The 22,431-nt window shown below is 39.2% G+C and overlaps 1 protein-coding gene across 2 annotated transcripts in view; it reads left to right on the top strand.

The window, feature by feature from the left end:
• Positions 1-22,431, top strand: part of taf2.S (TATA-box binding protein associated factor 2 S homeolog) — a 65,423-nt gene that overhangs the window by 18,086 nt on the left and 24,906 nt on the right. For both annotated transcript variants that reach the window (XM_018223921.2, XM_018223920.2), the window contains exons 11-18: positions 5,230-5,365; positions 10,027-10,181; positions 13,362-13,476; positions 16,197-16,306; positions 17,556-17,621; positions 19,282-19,534; positions 20,946-21,086; positions 22,171-22,281. In XM_018223921.2, coding sequence (XP_018079410.1) covers positions 5,230-5,365; positions 10,027-10,181; positions 13,362-13,476; positions 16,197-16,306; positions 17,556-17,621; positions 19,282-19,534; positions 20,946-21,086; positions 22,171-22,281 — 1,087 coding nt within the window. The remainder of the gene's footprint in view (positions 1-5,229; positions 5,366-10,026; positions 10,182-13,361; positions 13,477-16,196; positions 16,307-17,555; positions 17,622-19,281; positions 19,535-20,945; positions 21,087-22,170; positions 22,282-22,431) is intronic.

Here is a 22,431-nt window from a genome sequence, read left to right as displayed (position 1 = left end):
TGGATGCAACTTGCCATGTTTTATGTTGTTATGCACAGTGGACATTTTTCTAGGGATGCACCGAATCCAGGATTCAGCCTTTTTCAGCAAGATTCTTCTGCCCGGCCGAACCAAATCGGAATCCTAATTTGCATATGCAAATTAGGGGCAGGGAGGGAAATGGCGTGACTTTTTGTCACAAAACAAGGAATTAAAAAATGTTTTCCCCTTCCCACCCCTAATTTGCATATGCAAATTAGAATTCCGTTCGGTATTTGGCTGAATCTTTCGCAAAGGATTTGGGGGTTCGGCCAAATCCAAAATAGTGGATTCTGTGCATCCCTTCATTTTTCCCAAGGGGAATAACTAATGTTGCATCCAACTGGATCTATAGAAGGCTATATGTATTTATGGGGCAGATCACACCATGGAAATCCGCTACATATTTCTTACAGTAGCAAGCACTGTAAATACGCTGCCTGTCTGCAACTAGGAAACAACTGGGTAGGTCCCATAGCAGCTGCTTCATTTTGTCGCGCCCACCCCCAAGAAAATGAGGTTGTTCTGTAATATAAGCTGATGCTACAGGTTTGCTGATTATTAAATTCTAATGCTAATTGCACTGGTTTCTGTGCTGCCATGTGGTAATTATCTGTATTAATTACTAGGGATGCCCCGAATCCACTATTTTGGATTCGGCAGAAACCTCAAATCCTTTGCGAAAGATTCGGGATGGGAAGGTGAAAACATTTTTTACTTCCTTGTTTTGTGACAAAAAGTCACGCGATTTCCCTCCCCGCCCCTAATTTGAATATGCAGATTCGAATTCGGTTCGGCAGAGCAGAGGGATTCAACCGAATCCTAGCCGAATCCTGAACCGAATCCCGAACCGAATACTGGATTCAGTGCATCCCTATTAATTACTAATCAGCCTTATATTGTGAGAAGGGTTGCCACCTTTTTGAAATTCCTTTACCGGCTGGTGGGGGGTGGGACACAAAATGGGTGGGGCGTGACGTCAAAGGGGGCGGGGCCGCGCCACGGACACTAAACGAACCACAAAGAAAAGGTAAATTCAAGGGGATTGGGGGCAGGCCGAGGGCTCTTTTTAATTGTATTACAAATTTACCGGCAGCTACATTGCCGGTAAATTTGTAATACCGGCCCCGGCCTTGGCAGGTATTTTACCGGCTAGGCCGGTAAAATACCGGCCGGGTGGCAACCCTAATTGTGAGTGGGTCCTTAAAGGAATTGTTCATTGTAAAAATAAAAACTGGGTAAATAGATAGGCTGTGCAAAATAAAAAATGTTTCTAATATAGTTAGTTAGCCAAAAATGTAATGTATAAAGGCTGGAGTGATTTGATTTATAACAGAACACTACTTCCAGCTTTTCAGCTCTTGGTTTACACTGAGTGGTTACCCTGGCTACCAGGGAGTAACCAATCAGAGACTTGAGGGGGGGCCAAATGGGTCATATCTGTTGCTTTTGAATCTGAGCTGAATGCTGAGGATCAATTACAAACTCACTGAACAGAAATGTACCATGTGGCCCCCCTTCAAGTCACTGACTAACTCAGAGTTAGAGAGCTGAAAAGCAGGAAGTTCGATTCTGACTGATTTATTAGACATCTGTTTACGCCAGCCTTTATACATTACATTTTTGGCTAACTAACTATATTAGATACATTTTTTATTTTGCACAGCCTATCTATTTACACAGTTTTTATTTTCACACTGAACTATTCCTTTAAGCTCAGTAAGTGACAGCAGCACAGAGCATGTGCAGTGAATCAGCAGAAAAGAAGATGGGGAGCTACTGGGGCATCTTTGGAGACACAGATCGTTACTGCTAAAGGGCTGTGGTTGCCTTGGGCTGGTACAGAAGCACAAAAACATCATGTACAACATTTCTAGCTACTTCTTTAGTTAGGCTTTAGTTCTCCTTTAACTTGCTGTTGCTGAGAGGCCAGTGGGATCTATGTAATGCTATGGCATGTCATGTAAATGGATGCTCAGTGCTGCTGCCAGACTGTGACGAAATTTACCAGCACAAGCGACGCAAAGTATCCAGTAATTATAAACTGTGTGTATTTTGGCCATTAAATAATCACTGAGCATTATAAATATAGGGCAGAAACTGTGCCCGTCCCCACTTGTTTACGAGGCTTTCTTGGCTACGTCCCAAAGTATCTGGCTCCAATGAAATCCCCAGCCTAATGCATGAAAACAGAGCCTTGCTATCACGACTAATTGCCAGCCAACTCACGCCTGCTAAGTACAAGGCTTTAGGTTTCCTACATGTACTGTAAAGAGGCTTCCGTGCCAAAGGCATCTCCGTATTAATGACAGATTGATTAATGGATGTGGGGCAAATGTTCCTATTTCAGATGAAGTCACATTCAGCAGGAGTGCTTCAATAGGCTCCTGTTATTTGCAGACACTAATGCTATTCGTATGTGTTATCCCTATGTGATGGCAACAATCGCCAGTGCACTGGGTGCAAGTCTTAAAGGGATTCTGTCACGATTTTTATGGTGTCATTTTTATTTCTAAATGACACTGTTTACACTGCAAATAATTCACTCTACAATATAAAATTTCATTCCTGAACCAGCAAGTGTATTTTTTTCACTTATAATATTGGTGTGTAGGTGCATCTCAGGTCATTTTGCCTGGTCATGTGATTTCAGAAAGAGCCAGCACTTTAGGATGGAACTGCTTTCTGGCAGGCTGTTGTTTCTCCTACTCAATGTAACTGAAGGGGTCGCAGTGGGACCTGGATTTTACTATTGAGTGCTGTTCTTAGATCTACCAGGGGGCTGTTATCTTGTGTTAGGGAGCTGCTATCTGGTTACCGTCCCATTGTTCTGTTGTTAGGCTGCTGGGGAGGGGGGAAGGGAGGTGGGGGATATCAGTCCAACTTGCAGTACAGCAGTAAAGAGTGACTGAAGTTTATCAGAGCACAAGTCACATGACTGGGGGCTCCCGGAAAACTGACAATATGCCTAGCCACATGTCAGTTTTAAAAATTAAATGTAAAAAAAATCTGTTTACTTTCTTTTTTCTCTGTCATGTGCTTCGGAAAGAGCCAGCACTTTAGAAAGGAACTGCTTTCTGACAGGCTATTGTTTCTCCTCAATGTAAAGGTGGCCATACACGGGCCGATAAAAGCTGCCGACCAAGTCGGCAGCTTATTGGCCCGTGTATGGGGCCCCCGACGGGCTTCCCCGATCAATCGGAGGTGATTAAAAATCCCGTTGGATCGCGGCCGCATCTGTTCGTCGATGCGGTCCTGCGATCCGACCGCCCGTTAGGCATCGCTAGGATCCGATCGTTGGGCCCACGATCGGATCAGCCCGATATTGCCCACCTCAAGGTGGGCATATCGGGGGAAGATCCGCTTGTTTGGTGACATCGCCAAACGAGCGGATCTCTCCATGTATGGTCACCTTTACTGAAGGAGTTGCAATGGGACCTGGATTTTTACTATTGAGTGCTGTTCTTATATCTACCAGGGAGATGTTATCTGGTTACCTTCCCATTGTTCTGTTGATAGGTGGCTGGGAGGGGGTGATATCACTCCAACTTGCAGTACAGTAATAAAAAGTGCCTGAAGTTTAACAGTCACATGAATGGGTTCTCCTGGGAAACTGACACTATGTCTAGCTCTGTGTCGGATTTCAAAATTATATATATATAAAAAAAATGTGTTTGCTCTTTTGAAAATCAGATTACAGTTCAGAATTCTGCTGGAGCATCACTATTAACTGATATGTTAACTGATGTGACGTGGTTTTTTTTCCTGTTTTTGATATGTTAACTGTGAGCTGCTATGTCAGCCATTTGTCCCAGTCTGACTATGCAGGTGGTGACTCCAGCAGATGGCAGTTTGCATTATCCTCTCCCTGCCACCTTTAGATTATTAAGCTGCACCTAGAGCAGGATGGTAACAGTAGTGTTCCCCCAGCTTATCATGGTTTCCTAGGTTCCCCCAGTATTGCAGTATGGGGTCCTGTCAGCGACTAAGATTCCCATATAGATGTCTTCTATAGTCTTTCAGTAAGGGCTGGTGATCTTGAGAAAATATTCTATATTATTATATATATTATTTGAGCCCCTTGACCGGGTGACTGAGAGATGCATTGTGCAGGTATGGGACTGTTCATCAAGAATGCTCAGGACCTGGGGTTTTCTAGATAATGGATCTTTCCATAATTTGGATCTTCATTCCTTAATTCTACTAGAAAATCATGTAAACATTAAATAAACCCAATAGGCTGGTTTTGTTTTCAATAAGGATTAATTATATCTTAGTTGGGATCAAGTACAAGCTACTGTTTTATTATCACGCAGAAAAAGAATAATTTTGAAAAATGTGGATTTGGATAAAATGGAATCTACAGTATGTGAGATGGCCTTTCTGTAATTTGGATCTTTCTGGATAACGGGTTTCCATGTAATGGGTGCCATACCTGTATATATTGAGCTGCCAAGCGTTCCTCGGCCAAGGCAAACAATACAAGGGCTTCCACTCTTCTGTTAAATGAACAGAGAATATCTCTTCTGGTTTCTCTGCAGTGTTTTATTGTGGGGCATATGGAGTCAAAATAGCTGGGTGACCACTTCAAAGGAAACATTTTAGGATCTCACGTCCCCTTTAAAAGAAAACTATACCCCCAAACAATGTAAGTCTCTATAAAAATATAATGCATAAAAACAGCTCATATGTAAAATCCTGCTTCATGTAAATAAACCATTTTCATAATAATATACTTTTTTAGTAGTATGTGCCGTTGGGTAATCATAAATAGGAAATTGCCATTTTAAAAAATAAAGGCCGCCCCCTGAGATCGTATGATTCACGGTGCACACAAACAAACCAACAAACCATACCATTGGGTCACATGAGCCAATTAACAGACAGAGGTGTGTCTTTTGCTTCCACACTTCTTCCTGTTACAGTTAGAGCTGCAGTATTTCTGGTCAGGTGATCTCTTCCTGTTACAGTTAGAGCTGCAGTATTTCTGGTCAGGTGATCTCTGAGGCAGCACACAGACCATTACAAAATGGGGGTTCAAGGCAAAAAATGTAAAAGGGCAATATTTACTTAAATATATATTCCAGTTTGATAAGATTCTATAATAAGCCACTTAATTTGATATAAACTATCTGTTGCTTAAATATTCATTTTGGGGGTAAAGTTTTCCGTTAAGTCAGTTTTGTGACTATTTCCATGATGTTCTTCCAGCCCCGCTTCCCATCTGCACTTCTCAATCAAGCACCCGCACACTCTGTCCTGGGAATACTACAACATGTTCCAGTGCAAAGCTCATTTGGTCATGCGCCTCATTGAAAACCGTATCAGCATGGAGTTCATGCTTCAGGTAAGTTATGTTAGGAATTACTCCTTCGCTAAAGCCCTAGCAGCAGTCACCCCCATTGTGAAATATTCAGTGCATAGAACAGGTGCGCATTATTACTATACCTACTGTTCACTATGGGGCAGATTTATCAAGGGTGGAAGTGAAAAAAGAGAAGGATATTCTGAGACCACGTGGGTTTCATTTTTTATTTGTGATTTTTGAGTTATTTAGCTTTTTATTCAGCAGCTCTCCAGTTCGCAATTGCAGCCAACTGGTTGCTAGGGTCCTAATTACCCTAGCAACCATGCATTGATTTGAACCAGAGACTGGAATATGAATGGGAGAGGCCTGAATAGAAAGATGAGTAATAAAAAGTAGCAATAACAATAAATGTTTAGCCTTACAGAGCATTTGTTATTAGATGGGGTCTGTGACCCCCGTTTGAAAGCTGGAAAGACTCATTCAAAAAGGATTAAAAATAAATAACGAACACCAATTGAAAATTTGCTCAGTCGGTGATTCAAACCTTTATCAAACGTTGATCTTGCTACAGGGTCTCAACCAGTGACTGAGACAGATATAGATAGATAGATAGATGGATAGATACTGTAGATGGATAGATACTGTAGATGGATAGAAAGAGAGATAGATACCGTATATACCCACCCGAGTATAAGCCGAGTTTTTCAGCATCCAAAATGTGCTGAAAAAGTCTACCTCGGCTTATACTCGGGTCAGCGGTACCCGAACCGAGTAGTTGAGATTGCAGTCACTTTTAATCATTCCTATACCAACAGTTCACTTGGGGAGAGACTGCAATATCCCACAATGCCCTCTGTTGGTTATATGAAAGAATAACAGTGCGCCCTCTGTTGGTTATATGAAAGAATAACAGTGACTGCAATATCACACAGCGCCATCTGTTGGTTATATGAAAGAATAACAGCGACTGCAATATCACACAGCGCCATCTGTTGGTTGTATGAAAGAATAACAGTGCGCCATCTGTTGGTTATATGAAAGATTAACAGTAACTGCAATATCACACAGCGCCCTCTGTTGGTTATATGAAAGAATAACAGTGACTGCAATATCACACAGCACCATCTGTTGGTTATATTAAAGAATAACAGTGACTGCAATATCACACAGCGCCCTCTGTTGGTTATATGAAAGAATAACAGTGACTGCAATATCACACAGCGCCCTCTGTTGGTTATATTAAAGAATAACAGTGACTGCAATATCACACAGCGCCCTCTGTTGGTTATATGAAAGAATAACAGTGACTGCAATATCACACAGCGCCCTCTGTTGGTTATATTAAAGAATAACAGTGACTGCAATATCACACAGCACCCTCTGTTGGTTATATGAAAGAATAACAGTGACTGCAATATCACACAGCGCCCTCTGTTGGTTATATTAAAGAATAACAGTGACTGCAATATCACACAGCACCCTCTGTTGGTTATATGAAAGAATAACAGTGACTGCAATATCACACAGCACCCTCTGTTGGTTATATGGAAGAATAACAGTGACTGCAATATCACACAGCGCCATCTGTTGGTTATATGAAAGAATAACAGTGACTGCAATATCACACAGTGCCCTCTGTTGGTTATATGAAAGATTAACAGTGGCTGCAATATCACACAGCGCCCTCTGTTGGTTATATGAAAGAATAACAGCGACTGCAATATCACACAGCGCCATCTGTTGGTTGTATGAAAGAATAACAGTGCGCCCTCTGTTGGTTATATGAAAGATTAACAGTGACTGCAATATCACACAGCGCCCTCTGTTGGTTATATGAAAGAATAACAGTGACTGCAATATCACACAGCACCATCTGTTGGTTATATTAAAGAATAACAGTGACTGCAATATCACACAGCGCCCTCTGTTGGTTATATGAAAGAATAACAGTGACTGCAATATCACACAGCGCCCTCTGTTGGTTATATGAAAGAATAACAGTGACTGCAATATCACACAGCGCCCTCTGTTGGTTATATGAAAGAATAACAGTGACTGCAATATCACACAGCGCCCTCTGTTGGTTATATGAAAGAATAACAGTGACTGCAATATCACACAGCGCCCTCTGTTGGTTATATTAAAGAATAACAGTGACTGCAATATCACACAGCACCCTCTGTTGGTTATATGAAAGAATAACAGTGACTGCAATATCACACAGCGCCCTCTGTTGGTTATATTAAAGAATAACAGTGACTGCAATATCACACAGCACCCTCTGTTGGTTATATGAAAGAATAACAGTGACTGCAATATCACACAGCACCCTCTGTTGGTTATATGGAAGAATAACAGTGACTGCAATATCACACAGCGCCATCTGTTGGTTATATGAAAGAATAACAGTGACTGCAATATCACACAGTGCCCTCTGTTGGTTATATGAAAGATTAACAGTGGCTGCAATATCACACAGCGCCCTCTGTTGGTTATATGAAAGAATAACAGCGACTGCAATATCACACAGCGCCATCTGTTGGTTGTATGAAAGAATAACAGTGCGCCCTCTGTTGGTTATATGAAAGATTAACAGTGACTGCAATATCACACAGCGCCCTCTGCACATGGTAGTGGGACAGTGGGACAATGCACACAGTAATTCGTTTGCCAATTCTCTGTCACCATCAACTTTGCAAAGAAGTTCGGTTGATCGCTGGGGGGGTCGCTTTGGCAGAATGTGCGCTGCTGGGAGACAGGGCTGTAGTTGTGTCTAGGCTTATACTAGAGTCAATAAGTTTTCCCAGTTTTCGTAGGTAAAATTAGGTACCTCGGCTTATACTCGGGTTGGCTTATACTCGAGTATATACGGTACTGTAGATAGATGGATGGATAAAAGGTAGATAGATATATAGATACACACTTAGAGGCACATTTATCAAAGGTTGAATTTCGAATTCATGCGAGTTTCTAAAAGCCTCCCCTAAACTCCCATAGATCCGACCAATCGAAATTTTGTAAAAAAAATCACATTTTTCAAACTCTGATGAATGCAATTGAGCCGAAAACTCGAATTTTCTCAGATAGATACTGTAGATAGATAGATGATAGATAGATAGATGATAGATAGATAGATGATAGATAGATAGATAGATAGATAGATAGATAGATAGATACTGTAGATGGTTAGATACTGTAGATGGTTAGATACTGTAGATGGTTAGATACTGTAGATAGATGGATAGATAGATAGATGATAGAAGATGGATAGATAGATAGATAATAGAAGATAGATACACACTTAGAGGCACATTTATCAAAGGTTGAATTTCGAATTCATGGGAATCCGACCAATCGAAATTTATTTTAAAAAAAATCAAATTTTTCAATCTCTGATGAATGCAATTGAGCCGAAAACTTGAATTTTCTCAGAAAAAAATTGTCAGGAAGGGAGCAAACAACTCAAAATTGATCCCTGGTAGTCTCCCATTGAGTTAAACAGCAATTCGGCTCAAGTTTTAGGTAGCGAATAGTCTAATTTGAGTTCTTAAAGGGCCAGAGTATGATAAATCTCGAAATTTGGATTAAAACTCAAATTGAGTTTGGATAATTCACAATTCAAGAGTTTTGTCCAAAAAAAAGGGAAAATTCTAAATATCATACTAAAAGGTAATTTAAAGGTGAACAACCCCTTTAATCAGCAGGGCAAATAGCTTTCAGTTGCAACTACATTTACAAACACATTTTAAACCACTGAGAATGTGAAATAAATGAATATTGAGAGGTTGCTTAGAATTACATTTGCTTTCATTTAAATATATTTAGGACTTATATGACCTGAAAAAAATGTTGTCATTAGCAGGCGGTAAGTACACATTGCAGCTTTCTGAATGACACACACAGAGTTCTATGGGGATGAGTGTGCAGTGCTAAAAAAAAAGTAGGGAGCACTGCATTCAGAGGGGAGCACTGATCCTCAAAGCACAACCTTAGGGCTACATGCAAAACAGACAGGGTGCTTTTTGCTCACTGCTCACCTTTAAATGAACTTTTAGTATATTATAGGATTGCCAGTACTAAGCAACTTTTAAATTTGTCTCCATTATTTATTTATTTCTAATTGTTTTTGAATTATTTGCATTCTTCTTCTAACTCTTTCCAGCTTTCAAATGGGGGTCACTCACTGCATCTAAAAGACTAATAAGGCTACAAATTCATTGCTATTGCTACTTTTTATTACTCATCTTTCCATTTGGGTCCTTCCCTATTCATATTCCAGTCTCTTATTCAAATCAATGCATGGTTGTTAGAGTAATTTGGACCCTAGCAACCAGATTGCTGAAACAGAAAACTGGAGAGCTGCAGAATTAAAATCGAAATAACTCAAAAACCACAAATAATAATAAATGAAACCCAATTGCACATTGTCTCAGAATATCACTCTCTACATCATACTAAAAGCTAATTTAAAGGTGAACAACCACTTTACACTTCAACTACAGTTATTTATCTGTTGTAAAAGGATAAAGTATATCCTTTATATTTGTTTGCCATTCTGCCGCACACACACATATTTCTTTTTTTTATATTATACACTTACAGAAAACATCTTTGCAGTTATTTTTCTTTCTTTGCTTAATCCTTTATTACAGCATTTAACATTTCTTTGCTGTTAAAAGGTGCTTTTTCTTTCCTTGCAGGTTTTCAACAAGCTTTTAAGCCTGGCCAACACGGCCTCATCTCAGAAGTTCCAGTCCCACATGTGGAGTCAGATGTTGGTTTCCACATCTGGCTTCTTAAAATCAATTTCCAACGTTTCTGGAAAAGACATCCAGCCTCTAATAAAACAATGGGTGTATCCTTTCAATATGTGAAGTGCACGTCCTGTGCGGGACCAGTCACCTACGCAGCATGCTGCACATGTAGGCTTTGAAGGAAGGACTTGTTTAGTTTAAAATAAAAACTGGGTAAATAGACTGTGCAAAATAAAAAAAAAATTCTAATATAGTTAGAGTGGAGTGACTGGATGTGTAACATAATAGCCAGAACACTACTTCCTGCTTTTCAGCTCTCTAACTCTGAGTTAGTCAGTGACTATAATGGGAGCCACATGGGACATAACTGTTGCTTTGGAGCTGAATGCTAAGGATCAGTTGCAAACTCACGGAACAGTTATGTCCCATGTGGGCTCTCTTAAAGGAGAAGGAAAGGTTAAAACTAAGTAAGCCTTATCAGAAAGGTCCATCTAAATATACCAGCAAACCCCCAAAGTAATGTTGCTCTGATTCCCCTGTCAAAAGAAACGCAGCATTTCTTTCCTTCTATTGTGTACTCATGGGCTTCTGTATCAGACTTCCTGCCTTCAGCTTAAACCTCATTGCCCTGGGCAAGAGCATGCTCAGTTTGCTGCTCTCCCCGCACCCCTCCCTTCTCTACTGTAATCTGAGCCAAGAGCAGGGAGAGACTCAGGCAGGAAGTGATGTCACACCACATTAATACTGCAGCTCCTATTCTAAACAAACAGAGAGTTTCTAGAGCTTTTTACTCAGGTATGGTAAAACATTCTACAGAATAAATATAGCATTCTAGCTTGCACTATTGCAGCTAATCTATTGGCAATAAAATGCCTCCGTAGCTTTCCTTCTCCTTTAAAATCGTTGAAAAACTCAGAGTTAGAAAGCTGAAAAGCAGGAAGTTCTGTTCTGTTATGTCAGACATCCAGTCACTCCAGCCTTTATACATTACATTTCTGGCTAACTAACTATATTAGAAGCATTTTTTATTTTGCACATACAATCTATTTACCCAGTTTGTATTTGTTCACTGAACTGTTCCTTTAAAGGGAGAATATGCTTATTAATCAGGTGTAGTTCTGGTAACGTCTTTGGTAGGGATGCACCGAATCCAGCATTCGGATTCGGCTGAATCCTTCTGCCTGGATGAACTGAATCCTAATTTGCATATGCAAATTAGGGGCGAAAGGTAAATCACATGCCTTTTTGTAACAAAAAGGAAGTAAAAAATGTTTTCCCCTTCCCACTCATAATTTGCATATGCAAATTTGGTTCGGTATTCTGACGAATCATTCGCGAAGGATTCGGGGGGTTCGGCCGAATCCAAAATAGAGGATTCTGTGCATCCCTAGTTTTTGCACTGCAATTACATTCCACTTATCTGTCAAGTTTCTGTTTTACCATAAAACCGAATCCCCTCATGCACACAGAAACAGACTTGTGTACATAGACCTTTTCTTTATATTTGCATTTACATGTGACTAGGAGCTGCCATATCTCTTGCTTCTGGTGACATGCTATAGAGAGCCTCAGCAAAAGCACCATTTGTCTGCGTAGAAAGTAGCTCCCACTTGTGTTTAAATCCAAATATCTGCATAAAGTCAAGTTAGTTATACATATAATGTTCAGCCCTCAGGCCAATAATTGAATTGTGTAGAAAATCTATGCAATACAGACGGCTGGTGACTTTGTACATGGCTCAGTGCAGATACCCATGTTCAAGTTTTGGTTGTTACATGTAACCTGTGTGAATGTGCGGTGAATGGCTCTTTCATTTAAGCCCCTAACTCATCTGGCGTTGGGCTCGACCCTCCCAGTTCTTGATGTCACAGCATCCAGCTATCGTTTTACCACAATAAATGTATCTAGCAACAGAAATGCCAATACAGAAACTGCTGCTACATTGGTTGAATCAAAGGTTAAAACTAAGTAATCTTTATCAGAAAAGTCTATATAAGAGTATATATCTGAATATCTGAGTCCTCTGTCAAAAAAAACACCTAATTTATTTCCTTCTATTGTGTACACATGGGCTTCTGTATCAGACTTCATGTTTTCAGCTTAAAGGGCATGTAAAGTCTAAAATAGAATAAGGCTAGAAATGCTGTATTTTGTATACTAAATATAAACATGAACTTACTGCACCACAAGCCTAATCAAACAAATAATTTATGCTTTCAAAGTTGGCTACAGGGGGTCACCATCTTGTAACTTTGTTATACATCTTTGCAAGACTAAGACTGTGCACATGCTCAGTGTGGTCTGGGCTGCTTAGGGGTCGTCATAAACAAAGCTGCTTGAGTTCTGCATGGCTGGGAAGTAAGGCGGGGGCTCCCCCTGCTGTTCATAAGTATGATTGTTTCCCTGCTCAGCAGTTAGGGACCGTCTGACAATTCCTATCCACAGCAGTAAATGAAGGGAGAATTTCACTGCATACAGTCAGGTTTCTTATAAAAACTGTACACATTTTTTTAATTAAAGTATATTGGAGATTATTATTATTTCATTAAAGAAAGTAAAAATGGGATTTTATTTTTTTGGCTTTACATGCCCTTTAAACCTCCAGGGATAGGGCTTGAGAATGCTAAGTTTGTTCCCCTCTCTCTCTCTCCTCCCCTCCCTGCTGTAACCTGAGCTCAGAGCTATGAGTGAGAAGGGAGATACTCAGGCAGGAAGTGATGTCAACCCAAGTTAATATGGCAGCTGCTATCCTAAACAAACAGAGCTTCTAGAGCTATTTACTTCGGTATAGTAAAGCATTCTGCAGAATAAATATAGTGTTATAGCTTGCACTATTGTGGCTAATCTATTGGCAATTAACGGCCTCTGTAGCTTTCCTTCTCCTTTAAGGGTCGGATCTTGCAGACAAAGCAGTTGTACCTCTTCCCAAAATTCCTCCCATGTGCCTCTTTGTTTTACTATTAGAGACGGACAGGCGGACTCTGATGAACAAGTAGCCACAGTCGTAAGGCAGATGTTGATTTTTATGTCTGCTTTTAGACATATAGTAATATGGCTTAATAGTATGAATAGACAGCAAGTCTTCCACATGTTGGGGAACTAGCTTTTCTTGCTACTAATAGACATGTTTTATGAACTCATTTGTGATCTTTTAGCTGGAAATTAAGTTGTTTGTAGCTTTACTGCCAGGGCAGCGTCTTTTAGAGAATATTCACATTGCAAACATGCTTAGCATCAGGCATCTGACCGCTTCTTTTTAGAGCCTTAATGTTATCTTGCAGAGATCAAAGTGGGGTGGTTAAGTTCTATGGCAGCTTTGCGTTTAATAGGAAACGAAACGTTTTGGAACTGGAGATAAAACAAGACTACACCTCTCTGGGAACTCAAAAATATGTGGTAAGGAACTTTGTTCTAGTTCCGCGAGAAGCCAATGTGGCTAAAAATCTCGCCAGGGACAAGCTGGCTTCCCAGTTAAAGGAACGGTAACATCTAAAAATGAAAGTGTTTTAAAGGAATGCCAATGCATTGTAGTGTTGCTATACACTGGTAAAACTGGGGTATTTGCTTCAGAAAAACTACTAGTGTATAGTTTATATAAACAAGCTGCTGTGTCTCCATGGGGGCAGCCATTCAAGCACAGGATACACAGTAGATAACAGATAAGTACTACTATAGTTTATATAAACAAGCTGCTGTGTAGCCATGGGGGCAGCCATTCAAGCACAGGATACACAGTAGATAACAGATAAGTACTACTATAGTTTATATAAACAAGCTGCTGTGTAGCCATGGGGACAGCCATTCAAGCACAGGATACACAGTAGATAACAGATAAGTACTACTATAGTTTATATAAACAAGCTGCTGTGTAGCCATGGGGGCAGCCATTCAAGCACAGGATACACAGTAGATAACAGATAAGTACTACTATAGTTTATATAAACAAGCTGCTGTGTCTCCATGGGGGCAGCCATTCAAGCACAGGATACACAGTAGATAACAGATAAGTACTACTATAGTTTATATAAACAAGCTGCTGTGTAGCCATGGGGGCAGCTATTCAAGCACAGGATACACAGTAGATAACAGATAAGTACTACTATAGTTGATATAAACAAGCTGCTGTGTAGCCATGGGGACAGCCATTCAAGCACAGGATACACAGTAGATAACAGATAAGTACTACTATAGTTGATATAAAGAAGCTGCTGTGTAGCCATGGGGGCAGCCATTCAAGCACACGATACACAGTAGATAACAGATAAGTTCTGAAAAATCCAATTGTATACATATTTACATAGTTAGTTACATAGTTAAATTGGGTTGAAAAAAGACAAAGTCCATCAAGTCCAACCCCTCCAAATGAAAACCCAGCATCCATACACACTACTACAGAGCTTAACGGTTATCTGCTGTGTATCCTGTGCTTTTTCTCCTTTTTCGGATATGAATGGCTGCCCCCTTGGCTACACAGCAGCTTGTTTATATAATTATACTAGAGTTTCTGAAGTAAACACCCCAGTTTTACCAGTGCAGTGCAACATTACATTTTATATTAGATACTTAAAAAAACTTAAATTTATTTGGTTACTGTTCCTTTAATAGAAGACTTGAACTGACATACTGGCAAATGTTTTATAATTATGCAGTTACATGCAGTGCAGTCAGGGACACCGAGCAGTGGGTTTCCCAAGAATAAGAACTAAAGTCTAAAATGAATGTGGCTAGAAATGCTGTATTTTATATAGAGAACTTACTGTAGCAGTAACAGTAATGATCCAGCCCTTCAAAGTTGTCCCCAGCAGCTCCCCATCTTGGATCTTGTTAGGCACCAGTGTGCTCTGGGCTGCTGTTGAGAAAAAAGATGCTATTTAAAGGCATTTTGAATCAGTTTGTTTAAGCTTTTGTTCCTTTAGTCCCTTCCTCCTTTAAAACGGCAGCTTACTGCGAGTGGGAAGGTATTTATGAATAATTCAGTAATTCAGAGAGTGCTGGTTAAGTATGTTAATAACCATGTTGTAGTTCTACTGCACAGAGCATGAAACCTCCATCTCTAGAAATAGTGGAAAAGCTAGATAAATTATGATTTTGTGCAGCCATTCTGCATTAAAGGATAAGTAAACCTTTAAAATAAGTGAATCTTAAATTGATGAGGATGGTATTCTAAGCACTTTTTTCATTTGCATTCATTATTTATTTTTCTTTAATTCCAAGATATAAATGATACATGTACTTTTAATGTGAAGGAATTTTGTTACAACAGCACCACCTGCTGGTCAATTTCTGACCACCAAGTAGTCAAGGAGAAAGAAAGAGGCTGCTCTGATGTTCTTCTGCTTCGGAAAAAAAACAGAAACCTTTCTCACATCTTTCCTAACCAGAAGAGCAGCCTCTTTTTTTTTTTTCTTCTGACAACTTCCTTGACTACTTGGTGGTCAGACGTAACTGTTGTAACAAAATTAATTCTTATTAACAGTACATGTATCCCTTAATATTTTGGAATAAAGACACAATAAATAATGAATGTACATTGCAAAAGTGTTAAGAATATTATCCTCATCAGTTTTAGGTTCACTTATTTTAAAGGTTTACTTATCCTGTAAGAGCATCTTACTTGCATTGTCCCCACTGCATTCTTTTAATATCTCAAACATGGACCGTAGGGCCTAACAGAGAACCTGACTGTACCTCTCAGTCAACCCGCTCTCTTCAACCAACGGCAGCTCCTTGCTGCTTGGTGTCTGCACTGCATTGATACTGCAGGTAGCACTGCTTTTATAGGAATCCTATTAGCATTTCACTCATGGCTGTAGTTTTCAGACTGTTGGCATTGGTGAACCTCATGCCATTGTATGAAAACATTCTAATATTGGTACTGAAGCCTCCAGGAATATGTACAACAAAAAAATGAGAAATCTCCTTCTACCTGTCCTTGCAGTCTTCACTCTGACCTGCCTCCTCCAAACGCCAAGTGCTCTGGGCCCCTGAAAACCTACCTACAGGGTCTAATTGTAACTAAAAGAGACATTTGTACTGAAGGGGTAGTGTCCTTCATTGCTCACCCCATTCCAAAGCCAAGAGCATATGATCTGATGTATGTGTTTTATTCCCTTCAGGGCCCAATTAAAGTCACTGTTCAGGAGCTGGATGGGTCTTTCAACCACACACTGCAGATTGAAGAGAACAGCCTAAAGCATGACATACCCTGTCACTCGAAAAGCAGAAGGTGATGTTAATGTCATAGTGCAGTGAACCCCTTAAACTATTCATTGGATAGCACCTCAGCTCAGCTGGCGGGCCCAAAAGATAGACGCTACCTGGCAGTAGATCTTGAGATGGTGACCAGTAGATGACAGCTGTTCAACATTGTCCTCAAATATCTCCATTTAATCATTCTTCTGGGAACTTCCCATTGTGTGGAAGTGTAAAGACAAGTGGTGCTAGGCCTTGTCGCAATAAATATACTAAGAATAGCCCCCCGCATTAAAAATGTTTGGACACCCTTGAGCTAACTGCAATTTTAGGAATGATACGAGAATGCTGAAACATTTCATAGTCGTCTCAATTCTTTAGATCCAGGCCATTGAAATTGTTGCTGTCTGCTCATTTTTACTTAAAGGGGAACTATCGCGAAAATGAAAATTTAATATAAGCTTGATCATACTGAAATAAGAAACTTTTTAAATACAGTCAATTGAAAATTCTGTATCTTTTCTGAAATTATCAAGTTTATCTTCACTATTCCTCTTTCAGCATCCGTTCCTCCTCATTCTGTTTTCATTCAGGAGTTGGGTGTCAGATGAATGATCCAATATATCTTATAGGGGGGCTCCTTTTGCCTAGAAGATGTATTAGATCTCACTCTATTAAAATCACCAGACATCATGTCTCTCTACATGCAGAATTTGTGCAAAAGGCAGTTATTTTGTTAGATTTTTTTTGTACTGGAATCAGTTGACTGAGCTCTGATTCGTCTGCTAGGAAAGGAAGCCCCCTATAAGATATATCGAATCTAACTGTTAATAAATATCTGACACCTAGCTGCTGCATGAAGAGAGAATGAAGAGAAACAGATGCTGAGAGAGGAATAGTGAATATAAACTTGATTATTTCAGAAACAATGCAGAATATTTAATTGATTGTATTTAGAAAGTTTCTTATTTCAGTATGAGGAAGCTTATTTTAAATTTTCATTTTCACAATAGTTCCCCTTTAACCGAGAAACTTGAATCTGGACAAGTTTATATCTTTTTTTTTTTTTGGCTTTGCACACTCCTTATGTAAGTAAAATGCATGTTCACTGTCAGCTTGTCAGTCATATCTTTTGTTGAGGCTTAATATCTTCTAAAAGTACAGCTCTCCACCTTTCAAAAGTGTTTGCTTTCTAATTTATCTGATAATTATAAGCTACCCATGATCGTAGTCTCTGCAGTACCGGCTAATTATAGCTGCACTTCCGTCTTTATTGTTTACAGAAACAAAAAGAAGAAAATCCCACTGATGAATGGAGAAGAAGTTGACATGGATCTTTCTGCAATGGAGTGAGTTTAAACTACAAGCACTGATATAATTTTAAAGGAATTGTTCAGTATGAAAATGAAAAATGGCTTAATAGACAGCCCATGCAAAATAAAAAAATGTTTCTAATATAGTTAGTTAGCCAAAAATGTAATGTATAAAGGCTGGAGTGACTGGATGTGTAACATAATAGCCAGAACACTACTTCCTGCTTTGCAGCTCTCTTGGTTTCCACTGATTGGTTACCAGGCAGTAACCAATCAGTGACTTGAGGGGGGGGGGCACATGGGTCATAACTGTTGCTTTTGAATCTGAGCTGAATGCTGAGGATCAATTGAAAACTCACTGAACAGTTATGTCCCATGTGGCCCCCCTTAAAGTCACTGACTAACTCAGAGTTAGAGAGCTGAAAAGCAGGAAGTAGTGTTCTGGCTATTACTGTATGTTAGACATCCAGTCACTCCAGTCTTTATACTTTAAATTTTTGGCAAACTAACTATATTATAAATATTATTTTATTTTGAATAATACACAAACTTAAGTGAAGTATGGACACCAATATACAGTATTGCTAATGTATATGGAGGCAAATGGGCTGGGGTGTCCACCGACAAATTCGTAATATATATACACAACAAGAATGGGACTTCTCCCCCTGCCCATGTGGCCCCAAATTGCTCAATTATAAATAAACGCACCTAGATATGAAATAAAAGGCAATATTTATTCAACACTATGCCTATATCAGAATTAAAACCAATTAAAATAAAACTAAGCAGCGCTGCATGTGCGAAAGGGATCCCTTGCTGTAATCTATATGCGTACAACAATATGGATAGCAATTATGTGCTGTTGTATAAAATAGCGTTTTATACAACAGCACATAATTGCTATCCCTTTCGCACATGCAGCGCTACTTAGTTTTATTTTAATTGGTTTTAATTCTGATATTGGCATAGTGTTGAATAAATATTGCCTTTTATTTCATATCTAGGTGCATTTATTTATAATTGAGCAATTTGGGGCCACATGGGCAGGGGGAGAAGTCCCATTCTTGTTGTGTATATATATATATATATATATATTATTTTATTTTGCACAGCCTATCTATTTACCTAGTTTTTATTTTTTACACTGAACTGTTCCTTTAATACAACTTCCTCTTACATTAAAAGTGGTGTGTAATGAAACATGGACAGTTATTTTTCTTTAATTAAATGTAAACACTCAAAACAAAGTTTTTCCAATACAGGTGAGATTCTATTAAAATGTTTTACCTTAATTGATAGTTTTGATAGGAAACTGTGAATAGTAAAATCTATATTCTGTCATGTATAACTGGTGAGATGTGAAAATGTTCTTGCACTTTGTACCCTGTATTTTATTCAATAAAAGCAAAGTTGAATTTTAAAAAAAAATGTTTTTCCTAGTTTTCATGATAGTAGTTGTTGCTGTATTGCTGACATAATAGATTTGAAACAGCGCCGCTTGCTGTTCAATTCACCTGGTCAAAGTCAGACGTAAATTAAGTTAGTGGGCACAGGAAAGTCCTATCCTCTGTATACTATCTGACATTAGTTATTAGTAATAGGGTGCTTGATGAATCACAGCCAGCATGGTTACATTTGCAGATTGTAGGCCTTAGTTGAACATGAATTGAATCTTTGTTGTTGTTTCTTGCAGTGCTGATTCCCCTTTGCTGTGGATAAGAATAGACCCAGACATGTCCGTGTTGAGGAAGGTAGAGTTTGAACAAGCTGATTTCATGTGGCAGTATCAGCTACGGTATGAAAGAGACGTGGTTGCCCAGGAAGAATCCATCCTTGCTCTTGAATCCTTTCCCACTCCTGCATCACGCTTAGCATTGACGGACATCCTTGAGCAGGAACAGTGCTTTTATCGTGTGAGAATGACGGCATGCTTCTGCCTGGCCAAGGTTAGTCCCAGCCTCAAAAATCAAATATTGTTGTCAGTTCATTTTATACTCCTGCCTAAAATAAAGGATCATATAAATAGAGAGATGATGGATCAGTCAGTTTTTATATCTGAGAAGTTGATGATGGGGTTTCAAGTAGGGATGCACGGAATCCAGGATTGGGTTCAGGATTCGTCCTTTTACAGCAGGATTCGGATTCGTCCATATACATTTGCAAATTAGGGTCTGGAAGGGAAACCACATGACTTTTCGTCATAAAACAAGAAAGTAAAAAATCCACCCCACACAAACACTTTTTTTCTTTCCCATTCCTAATTTGCACATGTAAATGAGTTTAACCTACAAGCATATGCAAATTAGGATTCAGGTTTGGTATTCGGCAGAGTCGCGGGGGATTCGGCCAAATCCCAAAAAGTGGATTTGTTGCATCCCTAGTTTCAAGGTCTACAGTAATTCAGGCTTCAAAGCCAGTTTATGGATCTTTAAATCAATACAACATTTATTGCAAGCAGTACCATGTTGAGATCTGGCTTGTGCCATTATTATTTGTTTGAATTAGGTGTCAGTGAACTATGACAAGTATCTCACAGGATGTTTTATTTAAAGAAAAAGGAAAGGTTAAAATTAAGTACGTTTTATCAGAAAGGTCTATATAAATACACCGGTAAACCCTCAAAGTAATTTTGCTCTGTAAAGTTTCTTTCCTTCTATTGTATACACATGGTCTTATGTATCAGACTTCCTGTTTTCAGCTTAAGCCTCCAGGGCTAGGGCTTGAGCATGCTCAGTTTGCTCCTTTTCCCCTTCCCTCATCCCCTCCCTAATAATAATAGTAATTTGAGCCCAGAGTTATGAGTGAGCAGGGAGAGACTCAGGCAGGAAGTGATGTCACACTCCTATCCTAAATTCACACCAGTCACATGTTCTGTGTTCATATAGGCTAATTACCATGTTTTTGCTCGTTATCCGAAATTCCTATATTCAAGTTCCTCTGTTGACCCATATGTTTATTTATCAAGGGAGAAAATTTGTGGTTTTGGGTGTACGGCCTATTATGTCAGTGATTGAATTCGATTGGGTTTATAATCACTGAGTTATTTGTCGTCTTCTGCAATCTTGAGTTTTATTTTAACCCATTTGTCCCCATACAGTTAGTTTATATTAGTTAATACCTTAAATAGGGTAGCTGTATTTCATTTTGAACTTTTTGGTGCATTTGAACTTAAATATATATTGATCATATTATTTTATATATGTTTTTTATCTATAAAAAATAGCTTCAATACAGCCAGCAATGGAAATATTGGTTCATAGTATAGTTATCTGCATCCTCCTATAGCAAACTGCACCCAGGTGTGGATCCATTGTTCTGGCTGGAGAAACTGACTGTTATTATTTGTGTCCTATACAGATTGCTAACTCAATGGTCAGCACCTGGACTGGGCCTCCAGCTATGAAGTCCCTCTTTACCCGTATGTTCTGTTGTAAGAGCTGCCCGAAAATTGTGAAGACGAATAACTTCATGAACTTCCAAAGTTACTTTCTACAGAAGGTAAAATCTATTGTTTATTTGTTCTCTAGAGCTGCATTGTGCATTTCTGTGCTTAGTGGGTCACACAGTCTTGGTCTTGCCCAGTCTTGTGCCTTAAAGGGGTGGTTCACCATTAACTTAACTTTTAGTATGTTTTAGAATGGCCAATTCAAAGTAACTTTTCCATTGGTTTTCATTATTTAGTTTTATAATTATTTGCCTTTTTCTTCTGACTCTTTCCAAATGCTCTGTAAAGCTACTCACGTATTATTACTGCTACTTTTTATTGCTCATCTTTCTGGTATGGTCCTTTACTATTCGTATTCCAGTCTCTTATTTATATCAATGCATGGTTGCTAGGGTAATTAGGACCCTAGCTACCAGATTGTTTATAATGCAAATGGAATAGCTGCTGAATAAAAAGCTAAATAACTCAAAAACTGTAAATAATAAAAAATGAAAACCAATTGCAAATTATCTCAGAATATCACTCTCTACATCATACTAACAGTAAACTCCTATAAGGTGATCATACACGGGCAGATTAAAGCTGCAGATATCGGTATTTTAGACACATTCAGCAGTTTATTTGCCCATGTGTGGGGGCTTCTGACGATCGAGGTCAGTCCAAAAATCGGCCTGATATCGATTGGGCAGTTTTGATGTTTCCTGCGATAGAGGACCATACAGGCAAGGTTCCTAGGGCCGAACAATCGGATCCTAACGAACAGTAATGGGTGGTCGGATCACGGGACCGCATCAACGAATAGATGCGGCCGCGATCCGACTGGATTTTTCGTCCCATCCGATCGAGATCTGGCCGACTTTCGGCCAGATCTCGATCAGTGATGCCCGTCAGGGTCTGTCGGCAGCTTTTATCGGCCCGTGTATGGCCACCTTTAGGACATCATTGCACTAATTTTAACAGAAATTATATGGGGTCAGTTGAAATGTAACTCAACCTCCTTATGTGGAAAATCCCTATATATATATATAGATCTTAAACCTGTCATATAATCCACCTATTATTTTAACTAATATCTATTTTTTTTAACTTTAATCACTTTATGACTTGAGTCTGATTCTACCATCTTATTCCTTGCAGACTATGCCAGTTTCCATGGCCTTGTTGAGAGACATCCATAATTTATGTCCCAAGGAAGTCCTTTATTTTATTTTAGACCTCATCAAGTACAATGACAATAGGAAAAATAAGGTATGTTTGTGTATGTTCATAGATGGCTTGTTTGACCCATTGGGTCCCAAATAATGAGTGTCTAGGGACCAATTTGCAACCGCAGGTGCAGTTATGGTCATGGCCCCCCGCAGTAATTTCTTCACCAAAATTAGAATGTCATTGCCTGAT

The sequence above is a fragment of the Xenopus laevis genome, chromosome 6S, assembly GCF_017654675.1.
Source record: "Xenopus laevis strain J_2021 chromosome 6S, Xenopus_laevis_v10.1, whole genome shotgun sequence".
Lineage (NCBI taxonomy): Eukaryota > Metazoa > Chordata > Amphibia > Anura > Pipidae > Xenopus > Xenopus laevis.
The sequence above is the reverse complement of the archived record's forward strand: the minus strand, read 5'-3'. Positions and strand labels throughout refer to the sequence as shown.